The sequence below is a fragment of the Ranitomeya variabilis genome, chromosome 5, assembly GCF_051348905.1.
Source record: "Ranitomeya variabilis isolate aRanVar5 chromosome 5, aRanVar5.hap1, whole genome shotgun sequence".
Classification (NCBI taxonomy): Eukaryota; Metazoa; Chordata; class Amphibia; order Anura; family Dendrobatidae; genus Ranitomeya; species Ranitomeya variabilis.
Window position 1 is genome coordinate 266,763,422 of NC_135236.1, and position 27,118 is coordinate 266,790,539.

General features: G+C 43.4%; 1 protein-coding gene across 4 annotated transcripts in view; it reads left to right on the top strand.

Moving 5' to 3' along the window:
• Window positions 1–245: 245 nt before the first annotated feature.
• Window positions 246–27,118, top strand: part of LOC143775737 (uncharacterized) — an 83,656-nt gene continuing 56,783 nt past the window's right edge. For 2 of the 4 annotated variants that reach the window (XM_077264238.1, XM_077264239.1), the window contains exons 1-3: window positions 246–419; window positions 4,158–4,835; window positions 24,017–24,076. In XM_077264238.1, coding sequence (XP_077120353.1) covers window positions 261–419; window positions 4,158–4,835; window positions 24,017–24,076 — 897 coding nt within the window. In that variant the 5' untranslated portion in view covers window positions 246–260. Of the gene's footprint in view, window positions 420–2,007; window positions 2,035–4,157; window positions 4,836–24,016; window positions 24,077–27,118 lie in introns of those variants that run through there. The other 2 variants (XM_077264242.1, XM_077264240.1) reach the window with 2 other exon arrangements.

A 27,118-nucleotide genomic window follows, 5' to 3' on the forward strand; every position in this document is an offset into this window, starting at 1 on the left:
GGCTGATCAAAAAAGGAGTCAACAGTTCTGTCATGTAGGTGGTGGTTATCAGGGCTCCCGACCAACAGTCACAGACCACCGATGTGGCCACTGGACCGGTTCCTAAATGGACAGCACAATACAAGTCAATAGGGTCGCACTTTGACCCCAAGGGTACTGAGACAAGGATGCTTGTCATGGTGGCAAAATTGTCCTGGCCATAGTCGCCCTATACCGTGCACAGCACTGGGGTTAATGAAACAGTGACACTGTCTACAACCATGAATAACATTGTGAAATCCACACAGCACTCAGCAGCCCTGCCCTCCCTGCAGGTTATTGACACGGAACCAACGGCGGCTGCGCACACAAGCGGGGAAGGTAATTCTGAAGGACAAGTTGCTGTGGGGGACTGGTTTACGTGCTGTACCAGTGTGCAGGTGGGTGACAGGAGCTGGTCTGAGCTGGGGACTAGAAGAACGACATTCTGTGAGGAGCGCAGTCAGTGTGTGACACACGGAATACCGCAGACGCAGGCTGCTTGTAGAATAGGGGGCGCAGTGGACGGGCCGCTGCACTGAGAGACCTGTGCGTCCGCTGCCAGTGCGGAGGGCACGGCCCGGAGCCTGGTGCCAGTGTGTGAGACGTGGCAGGGACTGTGCCAGCTGCTGCTAGAGCCCCCAGCACAGCGGCCATTGCACCGCACTAGGACTGTGTGCATGTATATGTGGTCTATGGTAATACACATAAAAAGCCTCCACACGCTTCGCTACCTCGGATTTGTCAGGGTATGTTCACAGGTTTTTTTTACGTGGACTTTTCTGGAAGAGAAAGTAATTTCAAAATAATTTTCTGGATGTTTTCTTTATTATTTGCTGAAATGGATTCAAAAGTCCAGATTTAAAGCGATTTTCATAAGAAACTCCTCAAGACTTGATGTTTTTCCACATTGAAAAAAATACTCGGAAAATAAGACAAGCCCTTGCGCGCGTATTCAAAGGATATTTGAAGCATTTAGTCAAGTGGCTTTTGGTACCCCACAGTCCACATAAGCCCAGGTTCATAGTAGTGTACTTCATGTTCTGTAAATGGACCCAATGCCCGATCTCCCCACCCCGGCTTACAGCCTTAGGACTCATGCAGACGACCGTATTTTTGGTCCAACCGTGGGGCAACCTCAGATCAATGTTCTATTAGATCGTGCATATGTCTATTTTTTTTCCTCAGGTATAGCTGGTCCAAGGAAAAAAATCACAGCATGCCCATATTTGATCTAATATTTGGTTCACACTCAGCTATGCAAGTCAATGAGTGCCTGAAAAACATCGGACTGCACTCAGGTGACATCTAAGTGCAGTACGATTTCCGCACACTTACACAATGGAGAAGATGGAGACATATTTTTTTCTCCATCTTCTCATCCGATAGAATCTGATCAGAGTGTGATTTGCATAATCAGCTTGATCCTCTCAGATGAGAGAACATACAGTTGTCTGCAGCTAGCCTTATATGTGTCTGAGATTGTATGCTCGGGTTGGGAGATGCGCAGTCTGTCCTGCCATTGCAGGCTGTATACGAACAGTTAAATACGCTTGTGTAAATCTGCCCTATGAAATTATTCAGTCTGAATGTACCCTATGGCATTGTGCCTCTGATCATATAACCATAAATGTTGTGGTTGTGTAGCAATTATAGAGTTGTTAAAAAACAGAAATTGCAGGCAGGTCGCACATCTCTGCTTTGAAGGTGGGTGGTAAGGTAGTGCCATGTTGTGCAAACCATTAATATTCCAAAGTGCAGATTTATTGAAAGCCACCTTGGCTTGAGATATTGGGGCAGGTTTACTAATAATAATAATCTTTATTTTTATATAGCGCTAACATATTCCGCAGCGCTTTACAGTTTGCACACATTATCATCGCTGTCCCCGTTGGGGCTCACAATCTAAATTCCCTATCAGTATGTCTTTGGAATGTGGGAGGAAACCGGAATGCCAGGAGGAAACCCACGCAAACACGGAGAGAACATACAAACTCTTTGCAGATGTTGTCCAAGGTGGGATTAGAACCCAGGACTCCAGTGCTGCTGGGCTAACCACTGCGCCACCGTTACTAAAATGTCCTTAGTTTCTAGACTGTGTAAACTTAAACTTGTCAGGCTTAACATTGCTTACTTGGCACCATAAATTTGTAGCAAAATTTAGTCAGAGTTTCCTATCTTAAAAGTAATGTATCATAAAAAAAATAAAATGTGAAACAATTGAAAAAAAAAAAGTATTAGCGTTTCAATTCATTTAAAAAGTTTTTATGGTATAAAATGTGAAAAAATATTTTTAAGTGTTTTATTTTTAGCTTTTAACCCCTGCATGCCTGGTGATTGAATTTGTTTTCTGTTTCTTGCACTTTTGTTTTGTTTTTTCTCTTATTCCAAGAGCCATAACTTTTTAACATTTTTCTGTTGACATAGGTCGCGGCAAGACATGTCACATGCCGTTAAGGGGTTAAACACTAGGGGAGCAGCTTCTCACATTTAACATGAAAACGGAGTGTACTGCTAGTTTGTATTATGACTGAAGTAAATGTGGGTGGCATCTGCTCAGGTGTCTGATGTCACTGCTCCTCTCCTCTTCTGGGAGTTTGCAAAAGGAGGGGGGAGGATAAAGTTTAGGATCACAGTGCGGAGGCGTTGCATTGGTGACTGCAATGTAATACTGACGTGAGCACTTTCACTGAGGATGCCTGAGATTTAATTATTTTTGTGAGCGGTGACTAGAGCCGGCGATGGTGCAGGGAGATGGGGCTCAACTTCACTTCAATGCTTCCTTCTATGTTGTTAGGTTTTCAGCTACTGTTAGGCCATTTGCACTATATCTAATCCTGCGAAGGCTGAGTCCTAGGGAAAAGTGTTTCCCAGGAACAAATATTTATAATAGCAGTTGAAATCCTAATAACGTAAGAACAGGGTTAAGGGGGTGTAGCTTGCACCCCCCAACACAGCCCTGGTCACCGCTCGCTCGTCTTTAGGAGAAGCCTAATTCCATTTTATTAGAACCAAGAAAAAAACTACTTAGAGCAATATAAAATAGATATACCAAGGTTAATTATCAAATCCATGATTTTTTTTTTAAAAGACACCATATGATACACTGGATAAAAAATATCGATGTTGAAGAAAAGATTAAAAATTACATAAAGATTATAAAAAGAAAAGCATCAGCAGTGTAGACCAAAGTGCAGTACCGGGTGAAGTATTGATAAACGAATATATAAAGCGCAAGTGCTTAATTGGTGATGAAAATGCCACGGTATAGATCTAGTAAATAGAAGTTACAGTATAAGTTACTGAACCAACAGTGACAATAACATATCACAGGCAAGAGTATAAGACTTGGTTATATACTTCCAATCAAGATATCGGATTTGGCTTCAGCATGGTAGAAGTATTAAAATATAACTTTAACTATATTAGGATAAAATAGCCACAGACTAATTAACAAACATAAAAACACAGAAGTAACCTCATAAAAGTTATCACCTAACCAAAAGATTTTCACTAATCAGTAATCATGTGCAATAAAGTACCTATTGAGGTGATGTACAAATAAACTGTAAACAATTTTGAAAAAGAAACAGTCTCGCCAGGTCTTGGTGGTGTCCTTGCAGAATGATATAAGGACTAAAAAACAAAGATAGAAGTAAAAAAAAAAGTTAGAAAAATGAAAAGAACTATAAAAATTCAAATCACCCCTCTTTTCCCCATCCAAAAATTAAAGAAAATAAGCATATTTGCCCAACAAACAACAAAACCATGCATCTTCTGTGAAATAGCCGCGACACATTAAGCTGCGGCATCGGACAGCTGATTATCGGAGCGCTCCAGGTATCCGGGTTGCCTCTGCAGCTTATTCGGTAAGCGCTATAGCTTGCCGAATAAGGATGGAGCCGAACATATTCGCTCATCTCTACTTATAACTGGTTTTGTCAAGCTTCAATCCTTATGATTGCTGGAATAGTGCTGCATGCTGCGTTATTTCCTTCATGATGATGGAACCCTTGATGTATCATTTTATTACTTCTAAGGCCATCATAATAGTTTTCTGGTATGTTGATAACGCTTTGAACACCTTGAGGATGATATATAGAAACCAAGCACTTCTGACTGTAATCTATTCACTTTAGGTCACTTTTCTTCTGCATTCTTCTATAATGGCTGAAAGTGAAGTACAAAGCACAGAACTCCCTCCTGTCACACAAGAGGTCACTGCTCAGAATCAGATTTTGACACCGCATGCCCAGCCGCCTCGCTTGTGTAGGTTTTACTCCCAGGGACGTTACTGTCAGTTTGGACAGAGATGTCGTTTTCTACACCAACGCATAGATGACAGACGTCCTGAGAAAAAGCCAGTCCTACCAACTGATTCCGGGGAACAGAATAAGGTTACAGAACAGCTGGTTCCTCATAACAAAGACGAACTGAACCTTGTTCTGCCAAAGAATCAAACTGAATTGCCAAACAAGCAATATCGAAACAGAAAGCTTTGCCGATACTTTGCGTCTGGATACTGCTCTATGGATCAAAACTGCAGGTTTTGGCATCCACAGACACTTCCAGCAGTACGCGATAACTTCTCCGGGAATAAGAAACCTCCTTTTAGAACTAAGGTGGAGCGACCATCAGTTATTCCAGAAGAAATAAGGACTACAAATCTTTCTGCAGAGTTGGCCACTAAGCTTAGAGACACGGAGATATCCCAACTCTTGAAGCGGTTTCCAAAGGACAAACTGATCATCCAAGAGAGAGAGGATGGAAAAGTAACATATTATAGGGTAACTGTGGAGCCTACAGATCCAGACTGGGTGAGTCAGTAACCCGTATCCAAAAACAGCACATTATAGTTTTGTTTATGAGAAACCATAATAAATGCATTCTTCATTGTAAAGGAGGCAAAACAAGGTAGTCAACAAAAAACTTGTATATGTACATGTGTCCTTTTTAGTTCTACTTTTATTTTTATCTTTATTTCTGCACCCGCCATTTCACATGACTCTCAAATAAGCTGTCAACTATTCATTTCTGGCAATGACGCAATTTATATCTTGTATTTTTCACCAGTTTCCTCTCTGCAGGTTCAATCGCTAAATGTCAGTTTCCCTTCTAGTTGGTGGAGACTAGTCGCTGTGAAATCCCCCATACACAGAGATAAAAGGAGATTCTGATCCCCTATTTCTTTGTAGCACATGACCAGAAATAGCAGCAGGGAGGACAGTATACCTCGGTTCTGAGCAGGGTATCTGTGAATCAGTGAGATAGAACACGTGCTAAAAAGCAATGTACAGTACCTGTGTTTCTGTCTCAATACTGCTTTTCCTCCCCCTCACTTCTCCGTAAACTCTTATGGGCAGCTTGTAACCTGATTCCTAAGTGAGCCAACTCATGTCTCAAGAAAGATTTAGCTAGTTTTAAGAGTGAATTATTCATTTAAGAATAGAGTGGGGCATGCAGAGAGAAGAGAGATTTTTTTGTCTAGTGAGATAATTAAAAAGTGGCTTATGTTCACTCATAGTCTCATACTAATAATTTTATGCAAACAATGTTAATAACTACTGTTTTTTATTCCTGCAGTTCAGACATGCCTGTAAACATTGCAGGCTTTACAGTAGCTGTAAGTTGGTGCAAGCATTCCTATGCATGTATACACGTGTGAATAAGACGTGAGTTTAATTAGTTTGCATCATATGCAAAAAAAAAAAGCACATCTTCTCCTAGCCAATTGCATTATTAAAAGCAGATTTCACTTGGATGGCATCCATGTGCTGTTCATGATTTTCACGGAGCCATAAACTTGTATGTGGAATTTTGATTTGTGATTCCGATCACTTCATTACAAGTCTGTAAAAAAATGGACATGTAGACGGGGGCGTGGCCTGGCTGTGAAGGGGAACAGTCACATCTTTGTGGAGCTCCTGCCCAGCGCTAGTTATTCACTGAATTTAACTAACTAAAGATCACAAAAACAACTCCCCTTAGTGGACACAAGGTTGGATTCGATCCCGGAGCAGTTTGTGGAGGATTGGGGGTCTCATCCCGGCGTGAAACTCGGGTCCTGAGGAGAAGGAGGGAGCGAGAGTGAGGACGCCGCCATCTTCATTAGAATCAGGAGCTGATCTTCACCGGACTGTAGAGGACACAGGGAGGTACGCGCTTCCCCCCTTTCCTCGCACCGGGTCTAGCCGCTCACGCAATTTACTGCTTATCGGCGGGGACGGCCCCTTCAGCCCGACACCTCTGGAGGTGTCCCACGCCGTGCCGCACCACCGTTACAGCTGCCCGACCTCTGCGCCCTGCAGCGCACTCAGAGGAGCACGGCAGTTGGATACACAGCTGAAAAGACACCCTTTTTCCCCCGGCGGTCTGGTAGATATTCCCGGTACTTCCCTAACAAAGACAACGTGGGATCTGAGATTTTCCCGCCAGCCCCAGCGCCATCTTGGACCTGCCACATTTTACAGGGAGAACCCCTGCGCGCCTGACCAGCGAGCTGTGCCGATCTGAGATCACCCTCCACCTGCAGCTTCTAGCTACATTCTGCACGCTGTCTCCTGATCCCCCATACCCATCTACTTGGTGGCTGAGAGACTGGGGAAACTGCTTATGACCAGAGCACACATTACATTTGGTATGCACTAATACAAAGAGCTATATCTGGTGCTGAGACCCTTCCTCACCCACAGCTCATAATTGCACTCCATCTCCTGCTCTCCCATACCTTTTTGTTCATATCCAGCTACAGCTCAATTAATACAGTTATTTCTTACTGCATTGAGAAATGGACTGTCTCCTAGACTGATTTTCTCCACTGCTAGACAGACATCTAGCGACATCTAGTGCCCAATCTCAGAACTAGAGGTACATTTTATAATATACAAAAAAGACTCAGCTAGCCACTGTTTGCCCCCACTGCTACAATAGCGACACCTAGTGTCCATGTTGAGCTCTAATTCTGTGCACATTATGAGGATTACCTAAAAAATCCTCTTCTTGGAGGCGCATGTGCGGTTTTCAGCGATGATAGTCATATCTTGCTGATCTCCGCTACCCGACTTACTTATTTAGGCCCTAATCAGCACCTGAATCACGCCAAGCTCACCGCAACTGGACTCACTGCTCCCTCAGGAGACCCTCCTGGCGATGCCTAAGAAGGGAGGTGCGGCACAAACACCAGGCCGCAATATTGCTGACCTTCTTCAGAGTGGCAGCATTTCCAAGATGACTACTACGACTTCTCTTCCCTCGGCCTCTACGGGAAACACAGGAGATATAATGGACCAAGATGAGACCAGTCCCCAAATGGAGACAACGATCTCCACGGCAACCCTTACCAAATCCTTGCAAGAGACTTTTCGATCTGAGCTTACTTCAGCCATGCAGAAGATCTCTTCCCAGATACAGGACATTATGCAACGTACGGTGGCCCTGGAGGAAAAGATGGACGCCACTGCAGATGCCTTAGAAGAGGATCGCGAAACCCTCAAACTACACGCAGAACGTGTCGCAGAACTGGAACTCCGATGCGAAGACTATGAGAACAGATCACGTCGGGGTAACCTGCGGATCAGGGGACTTCCCGAAAATATTGTAGCTCTCAAAGACACTGCTACTGCCCTCTTCACCGCGCTGCTCCCTGACACAGATCAGTCTATGCTGCATATCACCAGAATCCATAGAGCCCTGGGCAGACCACGCAATAACGATATGCCCAGGGATGTGATCCTAAAACTACATTATGAGGAGGCACGAGATCTAATCCTGAATGCCGCACGTGAAAATCCAGACCTGCCGGGACTTCCGTCTTCAGTACATATCTACGCGGATATCGCATCAACCACCCTTGCCAGAAGGAGATCCCTCAAACCAGTAACATCAGCCTTGCAGACGGCGCAGATCAAATACAGATGGAACTTCCCCTTTGCCCTCATCTTTACATACAACTCTCAACTGTACACCTGCCGTACACTAGAAGAAGGGAAACAAGCCATGCTTAAAGCTGGGATCCCGATTTCTATAGAGACTTCAGCCATGCCACAGAGAAAACCAAGACCGTCAAGAGAATGGCAAAACATTCCCAGAACAAGGAGCCAAAACGCACGGGTCGTCTGATATGTCCAAATTACAAGATCATCCATCTTGATTTCCGAGGGGCGGAGCGGGCCGTTACTGTTCATCCTGATTGCTCCTGGAGTTGAGGGGGAAGGGGATGTTGGCTCTTTACTGCCTCTCCTCTCTGCCCTCCAGAGTTAGTAATTGTATACTGAATGTTTATATAGATATTCTATTTTGACATTAATCGTAAGTGGCCCATCAGATTGCTGCATCCCTAATTGACCCTATCCTTCCCCTACCTTACTCTGCTCTGACCTCCCCCTACTTCCTCCCAAATAATTCCCATACTGCAGTTCCCTCCTTTTCTTCTTCCTCTCCCTCCTTTTCCCCTCTTTCCTCTCCCTACCCCTTCTTACCCCACCCCCTCACCTCTCCCCCCCTCCACCCATTTCCCCCCCTCCCCCCCTCTTTCTCCTTCCCGTCCCCCCTTTCCTTTCCCCCTCCCCCCTCTCTTCCCTCTTCCCCCTCTCCCCTCCCTTCCCTCTTCCCCCCCCTCCCTTCCCTCTTCCCCCCCCCCTTTTTCTCTTCCCCCCCCTCCCTTCCCTCTTCCCCCCCCCCCTTTTTTTTTTTTTTTTTTTTCCTCTCCTTTCTCTATCCTGCTTCTTCCTATCTCTCTCCCCTGTACACATATCACTCTACCAAGGGCCTAAATGTCGGGTATACAACATGCTGCCTAAACTTGGCGACACCTGGTACTCCACTTAATATGGTAGACCAGATCGCCATACTTTCCGGATATGGTATCCGTTTGTTATTATTAACTGTTATGTTTGTCTTTGTCTCCCCACAGTCTGTTTCCTTCCTATTGTTTCCCCACAGAGATCATCACTGCACTTACCAATCAATTCAACGTTTGCTAATTGGAAATACGATTCTGGTTCCTGCCCAAACCTCCTCATTCTTCAGCGGTAAATATTCACTGAAAAATGTGTAATGTTATTTCTCATAATGTCAGAGGGTTCAACTCGCCCATTAAACGTAAGAAAGCCTTCCTTGATTACTTAAAACACGCACCAGACATTATTTGTCTCCAGGAGACCCATTTTTCCACCTCCTCCCACCCTAAGCACTTTGATGCCAAGTATTCACAACACTATATGTCCAATTGGGATAAAAAAACGAGAGGTGTCGCCACTTTCATTAGGAATAACTTCCCATTTCAGCTCATCAGCACACATTCGGACTCAGAGGGCAGATTCCTTATTACTCTTGGAACATCACAAAACCAGACAATTTGCATTGTTAATAGCTATTTGCCCGCAACTTCCCAGAGATCGGTTTTTCAGCTAATTATATCACAACTAACCACTCTTACGTATGACCACCTTATTTGGTGCGGCGACTTTAACTTTATCATTAATCCTAAATTAGATAGCAGCGCTCAGAAGCGATCGGATTTAACAAAGGCTGACAAAAAGAAAATCCAACACCTAATGAAAGACAACTGCCTGGTCGATGTATGGAGGGAACTAAACGGTCCTGTAAAGGGCTACACATACTTCTCACCTGCACACCAGTCCTATTCTCGAATAGACCTACACTTAACTACTGCAAGAACGATCCCATCTGTCCTACTCTCTCGTCATATTCCATCATCATGGTCTGACCATGATGTTGTCCTATCAACATTTAAATTCAATGTCACCACTTCTAAATTATTCAAATGGAGACTGAACGAATCCTTACTTACTGACCCTGCTATACTCTCTAAAATTAAAGAGGAGTTGGGACTGTACTTCCAGACTAATTCCACTGATGACACTTCTCCTGGAGTAGTGTGGATGGCGCATAAAAAATTTATTACTGGCTCCCTAATCAAAATTGCGTCCCATAAAAAGAAACAAAGATCTGAATTACAAACACGCTTAGAGACTAAACTTATGAAACTTGAACTTGCTAACCAGGCCACCACTTCCCTCTTTCTGATTAAACAAATCAGAGACACTAAGCTACAATTAGACACTATTCTTACAAACAAAACAGAGAGAGCGTTAACATGGACTAAGTCAACTTTTTATAAATATGCAAATAAACCTTCTGGCATGTTGGCACGTAGACTCAGATGCAGAGAATCTTTAAATAATGTCACCTACATCAAAGACTCCAAAGGCAAAATTTCCGCACACCCGGATATAGTATACGAAACATTCCGAGACTACTATCAGAAACTATATACATCCCCTCAGACTTCTTCACCGCAATCCTTATCCTCCTTCCTAGATGAATTGAAATTACCTAAAATTCCCAACTCCTCGATAGACCAACTGCATGCACCAATATCTGAGGATGAAATTTCTGCAGTAATTAAAAACCTAAAAAAAAATAAAGCTCCCGGACCTGACGGCCTCACGGCGCTATACTACAAGAAATTTACAAACATCCTCATACCACACATTAAAACTTACTGTAATGCTCTACTAAATGGCACCCAGATGCCCCCTGAATTCTATATTGCCCATGTGACGGTAATCCCCAAACCAAAGAAAGACCATCTCCTTCCCAAGAATTATAGACCTATATCATTGCTAAATGTAGACCTCAAACTCTTTACATCCATTATTACCACTAGGCTCAACAAATTTTTACCCACCTTTATCCACCGTGACCAAGTGGGGTTTATACCTAATAGACAAGGTCCCGATAATATTAGAAGAAATCTAAATATTATACATTCAGCAAACTACCATAAGCAACCCCTACTACTATTAGCTTTAGACATAGAAAAAGCTTTCGACTCGGTCTCATGGTCCTATTTATTTGAAGTCCTATCCAGATTTGGCATCCCTCGCACCCTTATTTCATGCCTCCAACTATTGTACGACAGTCCTACAGCCTATCTGAAACTCCCGTCAACTAAACCTACTCCTATCAACATTAGTGTTGAGCGATACCGTCCGATACTTGAAAGTATCGGTATCGGAAAGTATCGGCCGATACCGGCAAAGTATCGGATCCAATCCGATACCGATACCCGATACCAATACAAGTCAATGGGACTCAAGTATCGGACGGTATTCCTGATGGTTCCCAGGGTCTGAAGGAGAGGAAACTCTCCTTCAGGCCCTGGGAACCATATTAATGTGTAAAATAAAGAATTAAAATAAAAAATATCGCTATACTCACCTGTCCGACGCAGCCGGGACCTCAGCGAGGGAACCGGCAGCGTTGTTTGTTTAAAATTCGCGCTTTTACTTGGTTACGTGAAGTCCCGGCTTGTGATTGGTCAGGGCGGCCATGTTGCCGGGACGCGGACCAATCACAGCAAGCCGTGACGAAATTACGTCACGGCTTGCTGTGATTGGTCCGCGTCCCGGCAACATGGCCGCCATTAACCAATCACAAGCCGTGACGTCACGGGAGGCTGGACATGCGCGTATTTTGAAAAGCGCGCGTGTCCAGCCTCCAGTGACGTCCCGGCTTGTGATTGGTTAATGGCGGCCATGTTGCCGGGACGTCACTGGAGGCTGGACACGCGCGCTTTTCAAAATACGCGCATGTCCAGCCTCCCGTGACGTCCCGGCTTGTGATTGGTTAATGGCGGCCATGTTGCCGGGACGTCACTGGAGGCTGGACACGCGCGCTTTTCAAAATACGCGCATGTCCAGCCTCCCGTGACGTCCCGGCTTGTGATTGGTTAATGGCGGCCATGTTGCCGGGACGTCACTGGAGGCTGGACACGCGCGCTTTTCAAAATACGCGCATGTCCAGCCTCCCGTGACGTCCCGGCTTGTGATTGGTTAATGGCGGCCATGTTGCCGGGACGTCACTGGAGGCTGGACACGCGCGCTTTTCAAAATACGCGCATGTCCAGCCTCCCGTGACGTCACGGCTTGTGATTGGTTAATGGCGGCCATGTTGCCGGGACGCGGACCAATCACAGCAAGCCGTGACGTAATTTCGTCACGGCTTGCTGTGATTGGTCCGCGTCCCGGCAACATGGCCGCCCTGACCAATCACAAGCCGGGACTTCACGTAACCAAGTAAAAGCGCGAAATTTAAACAAACAACGCTGCCGGTTCCCTCGCTGAGGTCCCGGCTGCGTCGGAGAGGTGAGTATAGCAATATTTTTTATTTTAATTCTCTTTTTTACACATTATTACATTAATGTTGTTGCGATACCCGATACCCGATACCACAAAAGTATCGGATCTCGGTATCGGAAATTCCGATACAGCAAGTATCGGCCGATACCCGATACTTGCAGTATCGGAATGCTCAACACTAATCAACATACAAAGGGGGACGAGACAGGGCTGTCCACTTTCTCCAGCCCTGTTTGCCATGGCCATGGAACCACTAGCTGAGGCAATAAGGCTTAACCCAAACATACTTGGGCCTATAGGACTCGGCGCACAGTATAAGGCAAGCTTATTTGCAGATGATTTACTGCTGACTCTATCCAGCCCACTCACCACTCTCCCAAATTTATTTTCAGTTCTACGTAAATTTGAGTCGATCTCAGGACTCAAAATTAATGTTGACAAATCCGAAGCTCTATTCCTTAACACCACTAAGGACATGCAAACAAATATTATCTCCCAGTTTAAATTTACAAAAAATGAACACTATATAACTTATCTCGGAGTCAATCTCACCTCTCATAAGTCGACCCTATTCAAGTGGAATTATCTCCCATTAATAAAAAATCTCCGAGCTGACTTAACTAGATGGTCTGCCATGAAGTTGACCTGGTTGGGCAGATTGCATGCAATTAAAATGGTCTCTTTGCCTAGATTTCTGTACTTATTCCGCTCTCTCCCCATATCATTACCCCATGAGACCCTACACGAGGTTCACTCTATAATTTCAAAATTTATCTGGCAGGGGAAAAAACCCAGAATCCGTCAAAGAACTATGTTCATGCATAGAAGAATGGGGGGGCTTTCCATGCCTAACTTCACACTGTACTACAAATCGGCTCAGTTAGCCCAATTGACTAACGCCTGCGCTGTCAACCGTGCTCCGAGATGGGTTGACCTGGAATCGTCCCTTCTACTTCCGTTTTCCTTGCCGGGCCTTATGTGGTCCACACAAAAACTACCAAAAGGTCTACACATCACAGCACCTTTCACAGCACATTCCCTGATCCTTTGGAGGAAAGTAAGATTTAAATTTGAACTCCAATCTGGGTCTGCCCCGCTGACCCCCCTCTTCTGCAACCCCATGTTCTCACCAGGACTTGACCCACGTTCTTTTACTTGGTGGAAAGCAAACGGAATTACTACTCTAAAGCACCTCTGCTCACCCTTTAATATAATTTTATCTAGACAAGAATTCCTCCATAAATACAATCCACCCATTAGCGAAACCTTCCGTATCTATCAGGTTTTCCATTTTGCGGAACAGTTTCTACAACGGAAAATCCCTTTTCGCGCGACTGGCTTTGAACAGAGATGCATGGGTGACCCACTGGGAAGGGGAACTATTTCTCTGCTATACGGATCCCTCAATGCAGCACATGGTGTTGACAAACTACAATACATGAAACAGTGGGAGGAAGATCTAGGTATCCAATTAACTTTGGAAAATTGGAGACGATGCTGTGACACAATTTCCAGGGGTAGTCATCAAGCCTCCCTGGCGGAGACATCCATTAAGGTCTTACACAGAACATACCAAGTCCCAAGTAAACTTCACATTATATACCCCAACATTTCAGATCAATGCTTTAGAGGATGTGGCGCAGTGGGAGATATGAAGCATATTTGGTGGGAATGTCCGATAGCCTCGGCTATGTGGCAGGAAGTAGGATTAATAATTGGAAAAATGTATGGCGGGACAATACAACCTGACCCGGCCACATTCCTCTTGGGAGCCAAATACCCTGGATTCACTAATAAATTCCACAAGCTGATAGGCCAACTGCTTATGGCTGCTAAGCTACATATAGCTACCAGTTGGAGGTCGCCATTTCTCTCTGTCCAGACAGAGATAAAATGAATTCAATCCTCTTATATGAACGTATACATGCGACTAGGGAAGATGTGTGGGAAACCTTCTACCAGATTTGGAAACCGTGGATGGATCTTAACACACACTTAAATCTTGAACAAACCTTGACTCTATCTATTTGAGACTCTATCCTGTGAGAGATTCTAATGACACTGGGGTCGAGCCGGCGTGGGGTGGGGTGCGGGGTGGTGGGAGGCAGAACTCATAAGATGGAACATAGTATAACCTTGTCTGGTAAATATACTACAGCTTATCACAAAATAAAGTGCAGCATCTCATTACCCTCCCCACTTTCCCTCTTTTATGTCTCCCCATGTTCTTGTCTTGTCATATTTGTATCTTTGAATTTGAGTTAATATATGTATGGTTTTTCTTATTGAATTCCCTTGTAAGGGAAACTGTTGTTCAATTACTATGTTATTGAAAATAAAAATTATTGAAACTAAAAAAATGGACATGTAAACAGCACCATAGATTTTAACCCCTTCATGACCCAGCCTATTTTGACCTTAATGACCTATTTTGCAATTCTGACCAGTGTCCCTTTATGAGGTAATAACTCAGGAATGCTTCAACGGATCCTAGCGGTTCTGAGATTGTTTTTTCGTGACATATTGGGCTTCATGTTAGTGGTAAATTTAGGTAGATAATTTAGGCGTTTATTTGTGAAAAAAATTGATATTTGGCGAAAATTTTGCAATTTTCAAATTTTGAATTTTTATTCTGTTAAACGAGAGAGTTATGTGATACAAAATAATTAATAAATAAGATTACCCACATGTCTACTTTACATCAGCACAATTTTGGAAACAACATTTTTTTTGCTAGGAAGTTATAAGGGTTAAAATTTGACCAGCGATTTCTCATTTTTACAACAAAACTTACAAAACCATTTTTTTAGGGACCACCTCACATTTGAAGTCAGTTTGAGGGGTCTGTATGGCTGAAAATACCCAAAAGTGACACCATTCTGAAAACTGCACCCCTCAAGGTGCTCGAAACCACATTCAAAAAGTCTATTAACCCTTCAGGTGCTTCACAGCAGCAGAAGCAACATTGAAGGAAAAAATGAACATTTAACTTTTTAGTCACAAAAATGATCTTTTAGCAACACTTTTTTAATTTTCCCAAGGGTAAAAAGAGAAACTGGACCCCAAAAGTTATTGTACAATTTGTCCTGAGTACGCCGATACCCCATATGGGTAGGAACCACTGTTTGGGCGCACGACAGGGCTCGGAAGGGAAGGAGCACCATTTGACTTTATCAATGAAAAATTGGCTCCAATCTTTAGCGGACACCATGTCGCGTTTGGAGAGCCCCTGTGTGCCTAAACATTGGAGCTCCCCCACAAGTGACCCCATTTTGGAAACTAGACACCCCCCCCCAAGGAGCTTATCTAGATGCATAGTGAGCACTTTGAACCCCCAGGTGCTTCACAAATTGATCCGTAAAAATAAAAAGGACTTTTTTTTCACAAAAAATTTCTTTTAGCCTCAGTTTTTTCATTTTCACATGGGCAACAGGATAAAATGTATCCTAAAATGTGTTGGGCAATTTCTCCTGAGTACACCGATACCTCATATGTGGTCACAAACCACTGTTTGTGCACACGGCAAGGCTTGGAAGGGAAGGAGTGCCATTTGACTTTTTGAATGAAAAATTAGCTCCAATCGTTAGCGGACACCATATTGCGTTTGGAGAGCCCCTATGTGCCTAAACATTGGAGCTCCCCCACATGTGACCCCATTTTGGAAACTAGACCTCCCATGGAACTAATCTAGATGTGCAGTGACCACTTTAAACCCCCAAGTGTTTCACAGAAGTTTATAACGCAAAGCCGTGAAAATAAAAAATAATTTTCCTTTCCACAAAAATATTTTTCCATTACGTCCCTCAGGACAGCACCATGGACAGCACCATGGAGGACGTCCTTCCTTGACCTATAGCGGGACAGGATCATAGAGAGGTTAAATGGACTCTCCCACCTCCACCCTTTAGTGTTTTTCCTTCCCAAACTCCACATTCGGCAATCAGACAGATTCTTGTCCCTTAAGTCTGTTGCGTTTTGTTTACCAGGGACATCAGCACTGCCTTCTGTACCTTGTGGTGAAGCAGAAGCACTGTGTCGTGTGACAGAGGATCCCATACAGCTCCTACGGCTCTTACAGCAGTCTCGGCTCCTAAGATAAATGAAACTGTATCCAGGGCTCTTACTGTTAAGACCCCATAGTCTCACTGCCTCACAGTAGATAATCTCCCTCTGTAATGAGGAAGAAACCTACTTTTTCTCTAGCCATAGAATTTGGTTACTCCCACAATGGCAGTCTGAGTGTATAAAGATTCCTGAGAAGATTGCCTCTTGGGATATGTATGAGCGTAATATGCATATATGGACAAATAAGTTGACATACTTATAATGTCTGAACTAATGACTCGAATAAATGCAGTTTCGAATAATTTCAAGTGTCGGAAGATTTTTACTAGCACCACCACCTTCATTAATTCAGAGTCCGGACTCCCTGTGTCTAACATCAAGTAAAACAGGAGTGATGATCCACGTTTCTCTTTCAGCGCTTCTAATGAGAAGCCCGACATTGGTAATGGCAGGAGATATTATCTGCCGGATGGTGTATTCCTTAGTTTCAATAATATCCAACCCTTACTTGGGGTTAGACATCTAAGGATTTGGAATAGACGTGATCTCCTGGATGAGTTATGTGCGTACATCCTAATGCTCTGCCATTATCCACGTACTAACTGTTATTGGTTTGATCTTCCCGCAGTCCAGGGCCTCTGTCCTGCAGGTCTCCTTGTAGTACGGTAAGCTGGTCTGTAACCAAGGCTTAACCTGAGCCCAGAAGGTCCGATGAAGGAACAGTCCTGTTATAAGCACATGCAGCTTATTATTGGTCGGTACAGTCCTCATTGTGTGGTGGCTGTGACTTTCACCATATTTTGCTGGGCAGTAAGGTTTTCTAACCCTGTTCTGGGGCTGCGATGTCTATAAGTATCTATCACAATAAATAACTTGCTTGGTTCATTATTGGTATTGGAGTACAATGGGTGAATTTCCCTCTCTGTTTCTGATGCTTATTTCATTTACCACATTCATACTGAAATTGGCCATTATAGATGTATATCAGACACTCACTACGGTGATTTTCTTTGCGGATCTCTTTAGATATCTATGGTTTTTCTGATCTTTCAGATCATTTATATATCTAGTCTGGTTTTTGCCTGGGACTTTGATTCCTGGGCTTCTGTACCCACCCTGAAAGAGTTTCTTTGGTATTCTCCATGGTGCTGTCCTGAGGGACGTAATGGAAAAAGGGAATTAGACCTACCGGTAATTCGGTTTCCAGGTAGTCCCTCAGGACAGCACCCTTAGTTCCCTCCCTTATGTTTCTCTTTTTAGGCTTGTACGGGATTAATCTACCGGCAGATCGTTCGTCCTTTGGGTCACCATGGCTCGAAATTAAGATGAAGCCGTTAAATGGTTATTACAGACATGTTTGTAAGGGCATGTTTAGACTATTTATTTCCATCCTTCTGTGGTACTTTGAAAAAACACTAGAGGGTGGAGGTGGGAGAGTCCTTTTAACCTCTCTATGATCCTGTCCCGCTATAGGTCAAGGAAGGACGTCCTCCATGGTACTGTCCATGGTGCTGTCCTGAGGGACTACCTGGAAACCGAATTACCGGTAGGTCTAATTCCCTTTTTTAGCCCTCAATTTTTTTATTTTCACAAGAGTAACAGGAGAAATTGGACCCCAAAAGTTGTTATCCAGTTTGTCCTGAGTACGCTGATACCCCATATGTGGGGGGAACCACTGTTTGGGCACACATCAGGGCTCGGAAGGGAAGTAGTGACGTTTTGGAATGCAGACTTTGATGGAATGGTCTGCGTGCATCATGTTACGTTTGCAGAGCCCCTGATGTGCCTAAACAGTAGAAACCCCCCACAAGTGACCCCATTTGGAAACTAGACCCCCCAAGGAACTTATCTAGATGTGTGGTGAGCACTTTGAACCCCCAAGTGCTTCACAGAAGTTTATAACGCAGAGCCGTGAAAATAAAAAATCATTTTTCTTTCCTCAAAAATTATGTTTTAGCAAGTAATTTTTTATTTTCACAAGGGTAACAGGAGAAATTGGACCCCAATAGTTGTTGCCTAGTTTGTCCTGAGTATGCTGGTACCCCATATGTGGGGGGGAACCACTGTTTGGGCGCACGTCAGGGCTCGGAAGGGAGGGAGCACCATTTGACTTTTTGAACGCAAGATTGGCTGGAATCAATGGTGGCGCCATGTTGCGTTTGGAGACCCCTGATGTGCCTAAACAGTGGAAACCCCTCAATTCTAACTCCTACACTAACCCCAACACACCCCTAACCCTAATCCCAACTCTAGCCATAACCCTAATCCCAACCCTAACCCCAACACACCCATAACCCTAAGCACAAGCCTAATCTTAACCCTATTTCCAACCCCAGCCCTAATTCCAACCCTAACTCTAATTCCAACCCTAACCCTATGTGCCCACTTTGCGGTTCGTGTGAGATTTTTCCGCACCATTTTTGAAAAATCCGCAGGTAAAAAGCACTGCGTTTTACCTGCGGATTTACCGCGGATTTCCAGTGTTTTTTGTGCGGATTTCACCTGCGGATTCCTATTGAGGAACAGGTGTGAAACGCTGCGGAATCTGCACAAAGAATTGACATGATGCGGAAAATACAATGCAGCATTTCCGCGCTGTATTTTCCGCACCATGGGCACAGCGGATTTGGTTTTCCAAACCTGATGGAAAACTGCTACGAATCCGCAGCGGCCAATCCGCCGCGGATCCGCAGCCAAATCCGCACCGTGTGCCTGATTCTAACCCTAACCCTAATTCTAACCCTAGTTCTAACCCTAACCCTAGTGGAAAAATAAAAGTAAATATATTTTCTTTATTTTATTATTGTCCCTACCTATGGGGGTGATAAAGGGGGGGGGTTCATTTACTATTATTTTTTATTTTGATCACTGTGATAGGTTTTATCACAGTGATTAAAATGTACCTGGAATGAGTCTGCCTGCTGGCAGATTCGGCGGGCGCACTGCGCATGCGCCCGCCATTTTGGAAGATGGCGGCGCCCATGGAGCAGACGGACGGACACCGGGAGGCTCGGTAAGTATGGGGGGGGGGGGGATCAGAGCACGGGGGGGCGGGATCGGAGCACCGGGGGAGCCGACAGGCGGACTGGGGAGGAGATCGGTGGCGGTGGACAGATCAGGGCTTCCAGCCATGGTCTATGATATTGCAGCATCGGCCATGGCTGGATTGTAATATTTCACCAGTTTTCATAGGTGAAATATTACAAATCACTCTAATTGGCTGTTTCACTTTCAACAGCCAATCAGAGCGATCGTAGCCACGGGGGGGTGAAGCCAGCCCCTCTGGGCTGAAGTACCACTACCCCTGTCCCTGCAGATCGAGTGAAATTGGAGTTAACCCTTTCACCCGATCTGCAGGGACGCGATCCCTCCATGACGCATACGCTGCGTCACAGGTCGGATTGGCACCGACTTTCATGACGCAGCGTATGCGTCATAGGTCAGGAAGGGGTTAATGTTTAGGTGTTCTTTCTGTGAAAAACACAAGTAGAACATGTAAGTGTAAAATGGTCATCTGAATGAAACCTAATTTGATGGGTCATTTGTAGCGACCTGGAAAACCAGTGTTAAAGGGGTTATACAGGTTTGGCACAAAAGTCTGCAGTCAATCTATGTAACTGCAGACTTGTGAATCCTCACAGCATGCGCAGCGCACGTAGTCAAGTTCGCTGGTGTCAGACGTATGCGATATGCAACAGCCGCAACACATGCAGGGATTGTTTAACAAAGAGGCTATTCCTGCATGTGTTGGGACTTGTCGAACAGCCGCGAGCCATGCAGCCACGTCGGCTCGAACAAAATATTCGAGCACGCCGAAGATACTCTATTAGCACACGAGCACGCTCGCTCATCACTAATGTAAAAATGACTTTCTGTGAATATGTTCTGTCTTTTTCAGCTTCTTTTATTCACTTCAATCTTTCAAAGCCGTGATACAGCTAAAAAAAAGTGACTAGATTCTTCTGCCAACTTCTGTTAGGAACCCATCACTATTTTTTATATACAGTTAACAGAAAAGAAACAAAAAAATGTTGGTTGCAAGGATGCCAAGAAAACAACAAAAAAGACGTCATGTTTCTGAGTTGTTTTCCCCTGGAAAAACTCAGAGGGTTTGCCAGCGTCTATTATGTGTCATGTGAACATACCTCATAGGCAGAAACCCAGGGGCAAACTACAATAAATATTGCATGTTACACACAGCTGATCAGTGCCAGCATGGACTTATGGTGTAACTGCTTTTCAAGACTGCACAAAGCTGTTGGACGGTGCCAGGTTGTATAACACAACTGTGCAACCTTCATCAGAAACAAAAGTGACATGGGTCTTGAGAACTAATATGTTCAGCATGAACACCATTGTTTTTAATGTGATCACATCAAGAAACCGCCATCATTACATTGATATATGTTCCTTACTGTGCCATTAAGCAGATTTGCATTGTGGTCAATGTTGTGCAAGAGTGCACATGATGAAAGACTCTTCCAACACACCAATACAAAATCGACATAAGCTACATTGTTTCATATACTTGACTGGTGATTAGAGCATATTATTTTGCTTGAAAATGATTATAGGAAATGTCTTTATTCAAATAACCTGCTTTAGATAAGAATTAATATTGGTGTTTTACAGACACCCATCACTGTCTTACAGTGATATATACCCGCTCTGTTCTTATTCTCAGCGAAGTTGCATTTTTTTAACATTTGCTATATGACTCATAAAGATTGCAAAGTGGAAAAATATATTTGTTACAACTCATTAGCACGTTACACTTTTCTTTTTTCTAACATATACAATGCTGCTCATCATTATTGGCATCCCTTCCTTTTTTTCATAGACTGTACAATATCTTCAGAAATAAATGGACATGTATCATAGTAATGTCCTGGTTTTCTTTTAATTAGTGGTCCAAAATAATGCAACAATAAAACATTGTTTTTCAATTTCAGGGTGGATTGATTTAAATCACGCCGATTTAAATCATGATTTAAATCACGATTTAAATCAAAAGATTTTTTTCTATTTAAATCGGATCGATTTAAATCATGATTTTAATCATTATTTAAATCACTGATTTAAATCAAAAGGTTTTTTTTAATATAAATCACGATTAAAATGAGAAGTGAGAGCAGTGCGCATGTGCGCCCATAGTTACACGGACGAAACTAGGGGCAACGATCTAACGCCAGGGTGAGGGGGGGACCCCAAAGTAAGTAAAAATCTTTTTTGTTTTACTATATGGCAATAGGTAGGTGTTTAAAAGCAGCATGTCTTAATTGTATAAACTATTAATAGCCTCCACATTTTGTTCATACTGCCCCTTTAATTCCACACTTCTAGCTTGGTTTCACTTTTGGTTTAGTTTCTTTTTCCATTCAGTTGACATGCCCAAACTTGTTGGATAGTCAGCATCCTACAGAAACCTCTGGAAGAGCATGGCATTGTGAATGTTACACATATACAGCCTTTATTCTACTGAGTTAAACAACTCAGCTTTATCTCATGATGGAAGAACCTTTGGATGGTAAAATATTTTCCTCAAAAAGCAGTTTATTGAAAAAAATCCGATTTAAATCAAAAAAATCCGATTTTTTTGATTTTTTTAAAAAAACATTGATTTTTATCCACCCTGTTCAATTTACATGTTGCAATTTCAAAGAAGAAATAGAATAAATAGCATGTGCAGCAATAAAGGCACCCCTAATTAATACTTGGTTGTACACCCTTTGGCATTGATGACTGCCTCCAAACGGTTCTTGTAGCCTTCTATAAGCTTCTTCTCAGTAGGTATTTTCTCCCACTCTTCCCTTGTATTTGTTCAAGCTCTTGAATGTTTGCAGGGTTCTTTTTCCCAATGGCAGATTTCAGCTCACCCCAAAGATTTTCAATGAGATTGAGGTCAGGACAAATTGCTGGCCATTTTAAAACAGTCCATTTTTTATTTTTCAACCATTCCTGTGTACTTTTGGATGTGTGCTTTGGGTCATTGTCTTGTTGGAGAACCCATGATCTTTGACTCATACCAAGTTTTACACAGGGTAGGACATTTTGCTCTAAAATCTCTTGATAATTCTCTTATTTAATGATTCTTGTGATAAGGTCAAGGCCTTAGGTACCAGACCAGCAAAGCAACCCCACAGCATTATGGATCCTCCACCATGCTTAACTGTTAGTAGGGTGATCTTTTCCTTATAAGGTTTGTTGCACTGACTGTAAACAAACTGTTGCTTTGTATTGCAAAAAGGCTCTATTTTTGTTTCATTTGTCTACAGAACATTTTCCCAGAAGGATTGTGGTTTGTCAATGTACTCTTTGGCAAAGATCAGTCGTTCCTTTTCATGTCTTTTCTTCAGCAATGGTTTCTTCCTTGGCATTTGACCTTAAAGCTCTGCTTGGTTGAGTGTGCGGTGTATGGTATTTGTTGAAACCATGACCCCAGACTGTTCCAGGTTGGCCTTCAGGTCTTTGGATGTTTGACTTGATGTTTTTTCCACCAATCGCATCAACCTTCGAAGATATCTCAAGTTAATTTTACTCTTTCTCCCGCGCACAGGGAGGTTCTTGACTGTTCCATGCTTGGCACACTTCTTAAAGGGAACCTGTCACCAGGTTTGGCCAATACGAATTACGGCCACCGCCTTTCAGGGCTGATATACAGCATTCTATAATGCTGTATATAAGCCCCCAACCCGAACTGTAAGAGAAGAAAAATAACTTTTATTATACTCACCTGCTGGGCGGGGCGGTCCGATCCGAGGGGTGTCGCTCTTCTTGGTCTGGCGCCTCACATCTGCTTGCGATGCAGCCCTCCTGCTTGCTTCATGTGGATGACACGTCGCTACATGATCCACACAGTCTACTTGTCATGGCGCTCCTGCACAGGTGTACTTACCTGTCCTGTTGAGGGCAGAGCAAAGTACTGCAGTGCATAGCTGCCGGAAGCTGTCAAAAAGCCGTGGGCTTGGTGAACAAAACATTGAAATTTTGCGTCCATGGCCAGGAAACTCTCCAGATATCAATCCCATTTAGAGCTTGTGGTCAATCGTCAAAAAGCGGGTAGACAAATGAAAACAAACTGTGATGAACTGCAATCACGTATTAGAAAAGAATGGGTTGTCATTAGTCAGGATTTGACTGAAGCTGGTATCGAGCGGCCAGGGCGAGTTGTAGAAGTCTTAACTGTATAAACTTGATGTATTTGTGAATAAAAGTGTGAAATCTTATGAATTGCTTATAATTGTATGTCAGTAACCATAGAAACATCTGACTTAAAACGTCTACAAACACTGAAACCGCAAACTTTGTTAAAAACAAAATTTGTGTCAGTCTCCAAACTCTTGGCCACGACTGTATGTGTGAGAGAGATAGGAAGGCAGGATCACCTCTTTCCTGTGGTTGCAGCGTATGGAAGACCCCTTAACAGCTAGTTACTATTTTGAGCAGAGTTCAGGGAAAACTGACAATTCAGTATGCAGCCTGCAGAAAAGAAATGTCTGATAAATAAAGGTTATAAATTATTTACTGGAGATAAATTTTCATTTCACATTTTTATGATGGCTTATTCTGAAAAGATACCCAGAACTAAATCTACGCTTAGATTAAAAGCATATGCAGAGGTCTTGTTCTTATTTTCATCCATATTCCTCTTTTTTTTTTTTTTTTTTTTTTTTTTGAGTCCCCGTCCAGACACTGGCTTCATCTGGCTCCTTTATCATTTTACTTAAACACTAGGATAAAAAACTAATGCATATATTTGTCTTCCACAGCCATTTGATCTAAAGGAAATAGAGATTTTACTGGAGTTCCCTGAGGACTATCCCTTGCAGGTATTTAACCCATTATCTACCAATGTCCTTTTTTTGGGGATTCCTAATCTTAAGCTTCTAGCAACTAAGATTTTATAATTTTTATAATTAGGTCCAATTTATTGTGTTGTGTTTGTAAAATGAATGTTTTCAAAATAGGAAATCATGTCATTGTCATTTTTAATTGAATATTGGGATGTTCTTTTCTGAAAAATCCGTACTTGTAAAAATTTTAATTTGGCAAGTAATGGGATAACATTGCACATTGAGCTTTAATGTCAAACCAATGAGCCTTTACTCCACTTACCATTTTACATTTGTGGAAAGAATTTACTTTCTATGACTTGTTCTCAGGGTTGGGGGTTAATTGTACCTGTTAGACATTTGAGGGGATATATATATATATATATATATATATATATATATTATACTAGCTGTACTACCCGGCTTCGCCCGGGTTATTAACTGCTGTTAGTGAAATAGAATGTGTTACAAAAATGTATTCTGCACACAAAAACCACAAAACAAAGAAATGCAATTATTAAAAGGCAAAAACTAAGCTAATAGAAGCATTTCACAACATATATTTCAACACTAGAGGTATTCCAGACAGATTGAACTAAATTGGCCAAGTAATGTGAAGTAATCTTCTACTACTTATTCGAGAGCGTTTTGATAAACGACATTCTTAGTTTTTCCTTCAGGTGCAAAGACAAACAGATTTTTGGCTTTTCCAACTTTTGAACAGGCCACATAAAGTTGACCACGAGAAAAGCATAGAGATTGTAAATCGATTCCAACTACTTTCAAGGACTGTCCCTGAGCCTTGTCGATGGACATAGCGAATGCCAGTCGAACAGGAAACTGGAGGCGTTTAAAATCAAAAGGCAAATCAGATGGAATGAGAGGAATTGTTGGAATGAAAACATTTTCTCCTGTGGCACATCCTGTCAAAATGGTTGCCTCAATTACATGTGGAAACAGGTTCTTAATCAAGAGTCTTGTTCCATTACACAGCTTTGGTGGATCCAAATTTCTCAATAGCAGAATAGGTGCTCCAGGTTTTAGAAAGAGGTTGTGAGGAGGAAGTCCTTGTGGCTCCAAGGAATTGAGGAACTCAGTTGGATATAGCTCTTGAGGAAACAGCTGCTGTTCTCATGTGTCAGCCTTGTTTCTCGGTCTTCACATTTTTCATTGGCCCGTAATGCAGCTTTTCTTTTCGCATCAGCTGACATTCGTGCCATGGAATTCCTTTTCTTATGAGGCATTATTGTGGTAAAAATAGTCTGTAACTGGCAGTTTCTATATCCTCTCACATACAGGTAATGTGGCTGACATCAGCCTTTCCACCAACACACCCTAACTGACATGCTATTACCTCACACAGGCTTTGTTATACTGAGAATGTCCTTTGTTGCCTATATTAACCAATCAGAGCTCAGATTAATTAACTGTAGCAAAATAGCAGCTGAGCTGTGATTGGTTGCTATTGGCAGCCTGATAAATCCCCAGCCAACAGGAAGCCCTCCCCCCTGGCAGTATATATTAGCTCACACATACACATAATAGACAGGTCATGTGACTGACAGCTGCTGTATTTCCTATATGGTACATTTGTTGCTCTTGTAGTTTGTCTGCATATTAATCAGATTTTTATTTTTGAAGGATAATACCAGACTTGTGTGTGTTTTAGGGCGACTTTCATGTGTCAAGTTGTGTGTGTTGAGTTTTGTGTGGCGACATGCGTGTAGCAACTTTTTGTGTGTCCAGTTGCATGTGACAGGTTAGTGTAGCAAGTTGTGTGCAGCAAGTTTTGCGCTTGGCGAGTTTTGCACATGGCGAGTTTTATGTGTGGTGCGTTTTGAGTATGTGCAAGTTTTGTGTGAGGCAACTTTTGCATGTGTTGCAACTTTTGTGCATGTGGCAATTTTTCCGCGTGTGGCGAGTTTTCCATGAGGTGAGTTTTGCACATGTGGCGAGTTTTGCATGTGGCGAATTTTGCGCGTGGCGACTTTTGTGTTTTGACTTTTATGTGGCGAGGTTGGTGTATGTGTGGTGAAATGTGTGCTGAGGGTGGTATGTGTGTTCAAGCATGTGGTAGTGTGTGGCGCATTTTTTGTGTTTGTTCATATCCCCGTGTGTGGTGAGTATCCGATGTCGGGGCCCCACCTTAGCAACTGTACAGTATATACTCTTTGGCGCCATCGCTCTCACTCTTTAAGTCCCCCTTGTTCACATCTGGCAGCTGTCAATTTGCCTCCAACACTTTTCCTTTCACTTTTTCCCCATTATGTAGATAGGGGCAAAATTGTTTAGTGAATTGGAACGTGCGGGGCTAAAATTTTGCCTCACAACATAGCCTATGATGCTCTCGGGGTCCAGACGTGTGACTCTGCAAAATTTTGTGGCTGCAGCTGCGACGGTGCAGATGCCAATCCCGAACATACACACAACGCACACCTTTATATATTAGATAGATATATATATTATTTAAATTCTCCTATCTTGGGAAGTCATCCTGATTGTCTAATTTGCTCTTTCATCTTCCTCACGCAGAGAACTGGGATCCTTCTAACAGCTTTGCTCAATGCAATTAATTCCACCTCCCTCCTCTCTGAGCTTTTTTACAAGATTACATTCAGGAGATTAACCCCTCTGTGACCTTAGACGTACTATCCCGTCGAGGTGACCTGGGCCTATCTGACCCTCGACGGGATAGTACGTCATAGCCGATCGGCCGCACTCACGGGGGGGAGCGCGGCCGATCGCGGCCGGGTGTCAGCTGACTATCGCAGCTGACATCCGGCACTATGTGCCAGGAGCGGTCACGGACCGCCCCCGGCACATTAACCCCCAGCACACCGCGATCAAACATGATCGCGGTGTACCGGCGGTATAGGGAAGCATCGCGCAGGGAGGGGGCTCCCTGCGGGCTTCCCTGAGACCCCCGGAGCAACGCGATGTGATCGCGTTGCTCCGAGGGTCTCCTACCTCCCTCCTCGCCGCAGGTCCCGGATCCAAGATGGCCGCGGCATCCGGGTCCTGCAGGGAGGGAGGTGGCTT